Genomic DNA, 10,124 nt, shown 5'->3' with positions numbered 1-10,124 from the left:
CGAACTCATCTACAATCCAATAATAATTGTGTCAAACTACTACTACATCGCAACAATAAATTTAGAAGTAAAACAAACTAGAAAAGAAGAGTAAAAGGACAAAATTTGTCAAACACCTTGTATGCAAGGTGAAGCTCGTCAGCCGGTAGCTATAGGTGGCTGCGTCTTCGCCATGGCAGAGGGAAGAAGGCCGGCGGGAGGGTCTCCACTTCTAGATGGCGCCAGGCTCGCTGTGGCCAGATCTCGTCAGCGTGCGTTAGGTGGCATCGGTTGTGCCGGTCATGGGTGGGTCGTGCGCGTGCCGCGGGGCACCACCCGGCCACGAAAACAAAGGTCCACGGGGTGGCATGGCCCCAGAGACGACCGGCGGAGGGAGGCGGCTGGCCACAATTTGCTCGGCGACGGATCGAGATTCATGGCGACCGGGGCGGCCAACCCAAGCTGCCAGAGGAGGCTGGGGAGGCGTGGCCCAGGGAGCGGCGTCAGTGCAATTTCTAGGCGATTGGACAGGGATTTCGCCTGTGGCGGTGGGGGGCGGTCGCGCCCGGAAGCAGCGCGGAAGCGCGCGGGGGGTTTCAACTGGCGTTAAACCATGCAACGCAAAGTTTTCACACACTGATTCACACGTTCTGTCTGGCCATCCTCGTGGCCGATTTGTTTTGGGGAATAGGGTTGGTGCTGCAAATTTGCAGCAGGGCCGCCCAAAAAATTTGTATCACCATACATCATCTGTTGGAGCATTATTTTTGGCTTTTTGTGCCCTATAAATCAGTTTTTTGGGCACCGCATTTGTTTTCATCTGCTGGAGATGCTCTTATGTCCCAACACATGATCATCAATTAAGAGTTAAGCACACATTTAGTTTGACACTAAGCGGCCACCCAGCAGAGCTAATAAATGCTAAAAACAGCTTACACAAGGAGGTGTATAAAGCAAGCCGAAACAATTAACAGAGGGCACAGCCGGATGAGCTTTTCATTATTATTGAGTTGGTGAGCCACGGCTAATCCTAGGGTGGTTCATTCACACCCGCGCTGCCCGCTCCACTTCCCCCTCTACTGCTCACATTGCTTTGTCCATTTCACTCATTCATCATTTCCTTGTGACTTGCAGAAATAGATTTTCTTATGTTTTATCCAAATTTTGCGTAACACTTATCTTTTGGTTTGGCAGGTGTAATGTACTTGATACAGCGTGAAACTCAAGCTACATTGGTTCCAGCATTGTTCAGAGTTCTCATCTTTCTGATATCTGCTACACCGTATGATCTACCTACCCCCCCCCCCCACACACACACACAGTGTATCTAGTTTTAGTTTCTCTTACTCGATATGTCATATATTTGACACTATGTTTGATGGACAGGTATGCTCGCATGCCGAAGGAGTTGTTACCAAATGTCATTACAGCCATGTGCTGTAGATTGTTGGACAGCCAGTCAAATAAAAATGAGCATTATGCCTTGATGGTTAGTTTTTCAATATTAATTCCTTTATTCGGGAACCAATAGTTGTTTGTACCTTACATGGATATAATAACAGGTTAATGTTCTAAGCTGCTTGGAAGCAGCATTTGCAAAGGTACCACCTTCTTCAGGTGTCTTTGGAGTTCTCATTGATGGTTGTGCAGGTTAGACCCTCTTAATTTTAAAATTTAATGAATAATTTGCTGCATATTGCTCAAGTGAGTTATTATCTTAGAAGACTCTAGAAATTATCATATTGCAAAATTAGTTTGGGTGAACACCTGAGTTGTGACATTTGTGTACACCGATGCGAGCTTTTCAGGACCATCTACTCAGCAGAAGTCAAGTGTGGTAGCTGTTCTTCTTCATTGTATAGAAGGGGAAATGCATTTCAGCATTAGATGTGGAGCTCTCCAGGCAAGTCATCTTCCGCTATGCTTAAAGATGGCACTTTTGCACCTTCTTTTATCTTCGGTATCTGTTTGGATATTTGACTTCTTATGTAGTTTTTGTTAGTCAATTTTACTGTTCTTTTTTCTGTTTACTTTATGGTACTTTTCTCTTGGAACCAATGTAGATATTGCTTATTTGTTTTAATAGAAGGGTGTCCATGTGCCAAACCCTGTATAATAATCAAGTATTGGGCATCATGCTCGTTCCCTCCAGCATAAACTCTAACAAATGTTGGTATCCCCTAGAGGGGAATTTTTATGGTCTAAAACCTCTTTGTAACCATGTATTTGATACCTTGCTCGTTTTTCTGGTTGGATTGTAGGATTTTTGGAGCTTCTCAGGAATTTTTCCTAGAACAGCTCTTTAGATCGTAGGACTGGGGCTGTAAATTCATGTGGAGTGCATTCTGTTGACTCTAATTCCATAGGGAATCCAACATGAGCTCAGAGTTCATTCATTTTTCCTTGAGAAGTCTAATGCACCTTCTCTCTATCTCTCTCTACTCTCCCCATTCCTCTCCAAATTGCTGTGTTCATTTCCTGTGGATCATCCAGAGGCATCACTGCTAAATTCCTCTGTTCTGGGATCCTGTAGAAATCCATAGTACATGATATCCGATCCTGTTTTACCCATCCCTACGTTTTATAATTCCAAGAAACCTATGATGGAGGCTGAGCTTCATATTGTATCGTGTAATGCAGTTGTCCTTGATATTTCATGTGTAGAATTATACATCCATAAACAATGTTGTTTTGTGTATAAATGGCCATTTTCATTGACAGAAAATGGATAACGAATTAGAATGATTCTTCCCTTCTTGTAATACTCCCTCCGTTCCTTGATATAAGCCATATAGATTTTGGCACGGAAATTAGAGAACGCACATTGAGGGAAAATTACACCAGGTTTGGGCAGGAAAACCACTGAACAATTGATGTGAGAAAATAGATGACTTTGTATAAGACAAGGAAACGTAAACTAATCCCTTAAAAAATTGTCGAGACAAGTGGGGAAACGCAATACACATTATATTCTGGAAGTTTTCTCAACCGATTACAACCTATATTGGCTGTAATAACATCTTAGATTGTGGGACAGATGGAGTACAAGCTTACCAAATAAGATGTGCATGTAGCCATAGAAATGATTCTCAGCGCGTTATTGCAGGACATTGATATTTAACCTTTAAATATACTTGCAAATGCCCAGTTGACACTCTTGTGGTAATATTATTCCCTTTATATGTGCCCAGGTGTTGAGATCAGTGGTTCATAATTATCCAAGCTGTGCAAACATCATTTGGGAAGAAGTTCGAGACATTGTTCTTGACTTATTGCAAGCTGAAAGCTTTGAAGACCAAAAATGTGATGCTAACTTTGGGCCTCCTAAAGAAGAATTGTCAATTAAGGGAAGATGTCTTGTAGCTGGTATGAAGGTAGTGTTTTCTGTAAATGTTAATTTTTGTAGATAAAAATCTATTTTCTATGTTATAGTTTTAAGTATTTTGTTCTTCTATGTCATTTATAGTCTGTTGACATTTGGGAACTTTTATCTTCTCTAAGCCAACTATTTCTTTTTTCCTTTCGCAAGGAACTTGATATGTTTTTCACATTGGGTAATCTGCAACCTTGCATTCGTCTTGGTTTTCCCCATTTATCAATTTGCTACACATTGCTGTACATATCCTAGTGATGTTTAAAATTTGTTTTATTGTTCACAATATCAACATTGCCATATGATATAGTACGTAAAGTTGGATTTATAGTTTACCTTTTGTCCAACGTAGATTAATACTGATTGAATTGCATTGCACTATTCTTAGACTATTTTATTAAGTATTTGTTACATGGCGCCTGAATATTCCGTGCTCAGGTTTGTACGAACTTTGCTAGTTGGTATAGGGCATTATAAATAGCACCTGGATTTTCCCATATTGCAGCAGTTATTTTGTTATTATTCGATTTGGGTGTTAGAACTTTTCTATTATGCTTTAATATGGTGTGGTTCTGTTTGTCAGGTAATCGATGAGTGTTTGCGTGTTTCATCTGGATTCAAGGGAGCAGATGACCTCAAAGAATGTAGATTGCTCGATATTCAGCAGATTTCTGACTGTACTGTAAATAAAAATATTAAATCTGCGCCCCACTTTGAAATTGAAGCGCCTGGACCATCACAAAACTGCAATTTGGACATAACACTTGGAACCAGCCGTTGGATTGAGGTGATAGAAACCCATCTACCTCGAGGATTATCACATGCCTCTGCTATGGTAATTTACAACCTCTAGAACCTGGGTTGTTCATTTATTTTGATATTTAATCTGGAACAACACTGATTGATTTAATTGATTTCCCAACAATCTGTGGTGTTAATGCTAACATAGTGGAGCAGATTAGTGATGGAATGCTTGTCGCTTTAGTGAAAGCAACCAACTAGTTTATGCTTAGGTTTATTGGTACTGTTTATGATAGTTGATTTAAAATTATGCGTTCTCATCTTCAGATAATTATACTTTGTGTTTCAGATGAAGAAGCTGCTTTTCTTGTGACATTACCAGTACATATAGTGGCTTTCCATGAAACTTGGTGGAAATGCTTTTATGTATTGCTGAAGGTATTCCATTTTGTGTGTCTGTTTTCTCATGGACTAAACAAAGTACGCTCTGTTTGTAGGTCAGGACAGCATCACTCACATGTTTTGCTGGCATGACTTCTGATGTTTTCTTCTCCCTGCCAGTAAACAAGAAAGATTATGTGACTTCCTCATCTGTAAGTTACTAAGTTTAGTGTCCATTAGTGTGTTTTACTGTGTTTTCCTATCATGTTCAGAAATTTCATCGTAAGTGTGGCATTGTCGATGTGTAGGTTCATGCAGCATTGAGTGATACAGTTGCTACTGTGAGATCAGCTGCATGTCGAGCCATTGGTATTGTTTCATGTTTTTCTCAAATACTGTTGAGGTAAGTTTCAGAATTTTGGTTACGCTGCAGCTTTAAGTGCTTACTTGAAGGAAGATGGTCAATATTGCGTAACACATTATTTCCTCCTGCAGTCCCAGTCTACCTGGCGAGTTCATAGAAGCCATTGAGTTTAACACACGAAATTCATCAACTCCAGTATGATATTTGAATGTCTCTTAATGCTTGCCCATTATTCCCAAGTTACTGAAGTAATAATTGTTACCATCAATGCAAATGTCTAGGTCCGTATAACTGCTTCATGGGCTTTGGCAAATCTTTGTTCTTCTATTCGTTTTAGAGCATTGGAATTGCAAGCAGATCCGTCTGCAGGTATGTATTTCATGTTGTTGGTTAGTTACTTAGTTGATTGCAGAATCTGTAGTATGTTCTGATATCACATGCTTATCTCCCAACTATCATTTTTTTCAATTGCAGGTGTACTAGATAAATCAACCATATCTTTGTTGGTTGAAATTGCTTTGCGCCTGACGAAAGATGGCGAAAAGGTAAGCCTGCCTTAGTCAACTAACGTGTTTTAGGCTTTTAGCTATGGACAGTAAATGTGGGACACATTATTTGATGGTAAATTGAAAAGAAAATGGAGCTGTCTGTATATTTCTATAACTAAGGGTCCCAACTTTATTTTCTTGTTTATGTTCATTCAGGTAAAGTCAAATGCTGTTAGAGCTCTTGGATATCTTTCAAGGTTTATCAGATTCAATCATCATTCTGACGCAGTTGATGAGCCAAGGTTGCTTAATATTCTGGGAGCATCAATTGTAATTTTTCTTAGCTTGTTTCTCTGGCTTACAATTTTGTGAACTTCAACAACAGCAATTCAGATTTTTGCGGAGATCCTGTCTGGCTCGAAAGAATGGTACAGGCTTTGATGTCTTGTGTGACAACTGGAAATGTAAAGGTAATGCAAGAAATAACTGTACTTAAGGCAACCCAATTCATTCGCGGAATACCTTGTTGTCACCACATAATTGTCCTAGTTCCTGAGACATTTTCTTGTGTTAAGGCGGGATAAAAAAAGCACATCTACCTTCTTTTGTCTTTATGAGGAACATCTCAGTTAGCAGAGATACAAGTTCAAGAACTTGCCTCTAGTTTTGCCTTATAAATTTCTATCATAAGTGATTGTTGATTTGAATGTAGTGATTGTTGGCATGAATAACTACTTCCATTTGACATCTCGTTTGCTTGTCATTCAGGTTCAATGGAATGTTTGCCATGCTCTTAGCAACTTATTCATGAATGACACCTTGAGACTTTCAGACATGCAGTGGTATGATTTTTGTACATTATACAACTCTTTTTTTTTTCTTTGAATTCCTCAGAAAGTTCTGTGCATCCTTTCTGCTTTGGAATTTTTATTCAGCAAGTATCGCATCATTTCTTCATCTTCTGGAAGCATACATGATATATCCACCCACAGAAGGTGAAGCACAATGTGAAAACATGTTGTATTCTAATTGTAATCAAACACAACATTAACTCATATCTTCTATTCGTCATCTGTTCGTTTTAAGGAACTAATCAGCCAGAGGGTTGCTTGGTATTTCGTTCTTCATTGTCAATCTTATCAACTGGAAGTGCTATATGGAAAATACACCAGTATCTAAGGTTTCTGTGCTATAATGCCATAGACTGCTGTGTTATTATAGTACATCTTAATTCAGAGCCAAAACAACATGTCCATCTCAATTTCCATTTTGATAGACAAGTGGTTGCCTATGTCACATCCGCACAACCCAACATGCTGAGTATAGCTGATGGCATGCTGCAAGAACTTTTGTGATTGACTGCACTTATAATTGCTCTAAGACTATATATTTGGATAACTAGATTTGACATTGTCTCCTAACCAGTCCCATGTTAGTGTCGTCTTATGAAGCCATTGATCATGAGTCCGTGGTGCCGTGGTACCTCTGTGAATACTCCAACTTCATATGTTACTGGTTCTGATTTTCAGGTGTTCTGTATTACAGGGCATCAAGTGTTTATAGCATACTTCTATTACTGCTCCGCGACTCAAACAATTATAAGATAAGGATGCATGCTGCTGTTGCTTTAGCAGTGCCAGTCACAAGACTCGGTTAGTCCTCCAAATGCCTTATTTTCTGTTTTTTTAGTTAACCTTGCACAGGTTGCTAATACCATATGAAGTCATAATACCACATGAATTAAAATTTCCAATCAATTAAAACTTTGTTTCATTATTTTTAGATTGTATTTGCATATCTATTTTAGCTGACGTTTTATTTGATGATATGATGATGATGCTGTATATTTCATTTCTTTGAATTTGTGTCTTGCCTGTGTAATCATTCTCCTACTGAATTCAACTCGCTGCTGAACGCTGACCTCTTCCCTCTCCTGTGTAGATTATGGGAGCTCATTTCCAGATGTTATTCAAGGTCTCGAGCATGTTCTTGAGTCATTTTATTCAAACAATTTATCATCTTCAAACTTCAAACACCGGGACAACCTTGAGAAACAGGTCCGTGTTGCTGATTCTTGTAGATTTTACTTACCCCAAAACATGTTTCACAGCCTATTTGAAGCTTTGGTTTTTTCAATTACAGCTTACATTTACTGCTCTTCATTTACTTGGTTTTGTTTCACCGAAGGATGACCAAAGCCTGAAAGATTTTCTTATCAAGGTAAGGGACTTGTGCTTGTGTATTAGCGTTTTTGTTGATATATTACGTGTGGTATTGTTGTTTGGTAGCAAATATAATTGAGCTCGGACCGTATGATTATAGTATTTTTGGAACGTGGGTTCATCAGTTTCACGAGCATGCGTATGCCCTGTCATGTATGATAATACCAAACATAGAAATAACTTTGCAGTGTTTTTAACAATACGGATTTTAACTTCGCAGTGTTTTTAACAATACGGATTTTAACTTTGCAGTGTTTTTAACAATACGATTTTAAAGTCTGTTTCCTCTATTACGTAGTTCTGGAACTTAATTTCTTTAAGTTCATACATAATTACGTATCTACTCTAGCTCTATGTAATATGTATCAACTTAAAGAAATATCACATAATCTATGCAGAGAAAAAAAAAACACAGATACTGCCAGGTCCTGGTAGATATCATTCCTTTTCTGCAGCCTACAGTCAAATTCTATTACTCCCTCCGTCCCGAAATATAAGGCCACCAAGCATTTCGAGGTAAAACTTTGACTAACAATTTGAAAAAAAAGGAGTTATATTTCACTAAAAGTATATCATTGGATTCATATTTGAAAGACGTTTTTAACAATATACTTTTGGTGTCATACAACTTGTATTTTATTGGTCAAAGTTTTGGCTCGAAATACAGAGGGAGTACTATTGGTTAAATGCTCAATACTCCAATTTCTTTGTAATTGACCATTTTCTTTGTAATTCACGTGCCATTTTAAGCAGAAGTCATCCTTTCTAGAAGACTGGCTAAAGTCATTATGCTCTTTGTTCAATAGTGCCGAGGACCAGCCTCTGGCAAGTGAGACCATAAATGATGAGGATGGTTTCAGCCCAAATGTATCGCAGAAAGTTATGTTGTCCTCTGCTGTACAGTCCTTGCTCATTGTCTATACAAGTGGAAACCAGCAAACCATTGCTCAGAGATTTGAGCAATTGGCTAGAAGCATAGCGTGAGTGACAAAACAAATCAATGGTGGTCTCCACTCCCATTAACAAGCAGCAAGATATTGGTCATCTAACTTCAGGGAAGCAAACTCACTGCTTCCAATAAGGAGAGGCAACCCGACTTGTACATTAATACATTCCATGAATTGGACGAAGCTGCCGAGTTGGGCGATTTCAGATCTTGGGCAGCATGCAAGAGCTCCTGACAGCTATAGCCAGACTCGGGTCGATGCAGAACTGTCTCTGGTGTTGTATTCTGTTGTAAAAGTAGTTCTTGAATTTCTTCCAGGTGTGGCCATGTTGTACATCATATTTGTTGATTGTTAGTGTGCATATATGTATCAGATATATACTTGAGGGACTTATTCCACTGGAGTTCTGCAAGCCCAAAATTATGGATTATGTTCCATATAATCATGGATATGAATTGTTCGAATTATTTATTCATGGATATGAATTATTTATTCCGGATGTTATGACTTGTATCTTTGGCTTGTGACTTGAATATGCTTAGTTAGACCACAGGCATGATGATGACTCTTCATCATCCGTGTTATCTTTCCTCTCATTTTGGATCTGTCAACACAACAGGAAATGAATGCCGGCCATTTCAGCTGGAGCACCAACCGCCATAAATGGCAAGGCACTGTTCCATTGTTCCAGTGTCTATAGGCCGTAACCTTTCTGAACAGGGATGCCCCTCGGTGCTATATGCTCTTGTCTACTTCCGTAGCTTTTGCGCACTAAATGCTTTCCTGAGTTTAGCCTGTTTTGTTGGTTGATCGGACACTGGTTAATGGTGAATAGCTCGCAAGTTGACAACACTGATGGCAACAGAAGGCAGCAGCTGTTCCAGCTTTTCAGGCAACTGTGAACTCGGAGGTTTCATGGACCTGCTATAGGCTTTGTTTGACCTTTGGGGGGCCACTTGCTGGTCCATTTTACCTGTTTGGTTGTGTCCACTCGGCTGACTAAACATCTACATCCATTATTTTCTTTGCTCTAGATGGATTTTCTCTTTCTATTTCTTTCCTTGGAGAAACTTGCTGCATTTTATTGCATGAATCTTACTCTGAGAGAAATACGCATATGTTTTTTTTGGACCTATATGCTCTCTTTAAGTAATATACTACCTCTATCTATGAATAGACGTATGAGATTTGTCTAAATCTGATGGAGTAGTATTTTTATCTTACCCTCATGGGGTGCTTAATGATTTTTTTATGAAACACAATACGAACACAAACTCTTACAAATACGTACATACGCTCACCCATATGAACACACGCACGCACACCCTACTCATATGAGCACCTTCGAAAGACTGAACTAAGAAAAACTGATCCAACGGGTCTTTGAGATGATGAAGTTAGCACAGACGTCTCGCTATCGAAAGAACATTGCCTCCTATTGAAGAATATTCCGGCTTTAAGATATATCAAAGTGTCAAACCTAAGATTTAACTCTGGTGGATTGAGGGTGCCACTGCCCCTAACCATTCAACCACACGTTAATTTCTTTTTAATGGGTTTTCTTTTTGCCGATGTAATGAATGTGAAATTATCTAGCTAGTTTTTGGTGCAACCCCTAATTGGTAGGGA

General features: G+C 39.1%; 1 protein-coding gene across 2 annotated transcripts; it reads left to right on the top strand.

Moving 5' to 3' along the window:
• Nucleotides 1-582: 582 nt before the first annotated feature.
• On the top strand, nt 583-8,999 carry LOC124661029 (HEAT repeat-containing protein 6). 2 transcript variants are annotated; one of them, XM_047198891.1, is made up of 18 exons: nt 588-1,261; nt 1,366-1,468; nt 1,542-1,629; nt 1,788-1,882; nt 3,171-3,353; nt 3,936-4,187; nt 4,591-4,686; nt 4,783-4,877; nt 4,970-5,033; nt 5,120-5,207; nt 5,313-5,383; nt 5,543-5,628; nt 5,712-5,796; nt 6,095-6,168; nt 6,872-6,978; nt 7,268-7,383; nt 7,469-7,546; nt 8,302-8,999. In XM_047198891.1, the coding sequence occupies exons 1-18, from the start codon at nt 1,179-1,181 to the stop codon at nt 8,530-8,532; spliced, it is 1,995 nt and encodes a 664-aa protein (XP_047054847.1). In that variant the 5' UTR covers nt 588-1,178; the 3' UTR covers nt 8,533-8,999. The 2 variants fall into 2 exon arrangements, 1 of the variants encoding a protein (XP_047054847.1); XR_006990066.1 differs by lacking the exons at nt 7,469-7,546; nt 8,302-8,999 and having other exon boundaries at nt 583-1,261; nt 6,856-6,978.
• Nucleotides 9,000-10,124: the final 1,125 nt, after the last annotated feature.

Source organism: Lolium rigidum, chromosome 6 (genome assembly GCF_022539505.1).
Source record: "Lolium rigidum isolate FL_2022 chromosome 6, APGP_CSIRO_Lrig_0.1, whole genome shotgun sequence".
In the NCBI taxonomy this organism is placed as follows: Eukaryota; Viridiplantae; Streptophyta; class Magnoliopsida; order Poales; family Poaceae; genus Lolium; species Lolium rigidum.
Note: the sequence above shows the minus strand (reverse complement) of the source record. Positions and strands in the feature narration are given on the sequence as shown.

Bases quoted from the DNA above. Each gene is read 5' to 3' on its own strand.
- LOC124661029 (XM_047198891.1), top strand. From the start codon at position 1,179: ATGTACTTGATACAGCGTGAAACTCAAGCTACATTGGTTCCAGCATTG. The intron at 1,469-1,541 runs GTTAGTTTTTCA...ATATAATAACAG, and splicing joins ATGAGCATTATGCCTTGATG to GTTAATGTTCTAAGCTGCTT. The intron at 7,547-8,301 runs GTAAGGGACTTG...CATTTTAAGCAG, and splicing joins TGAAAGATTTTCTTATCAAG to AAGTCATCCTTTCTAGAAGA.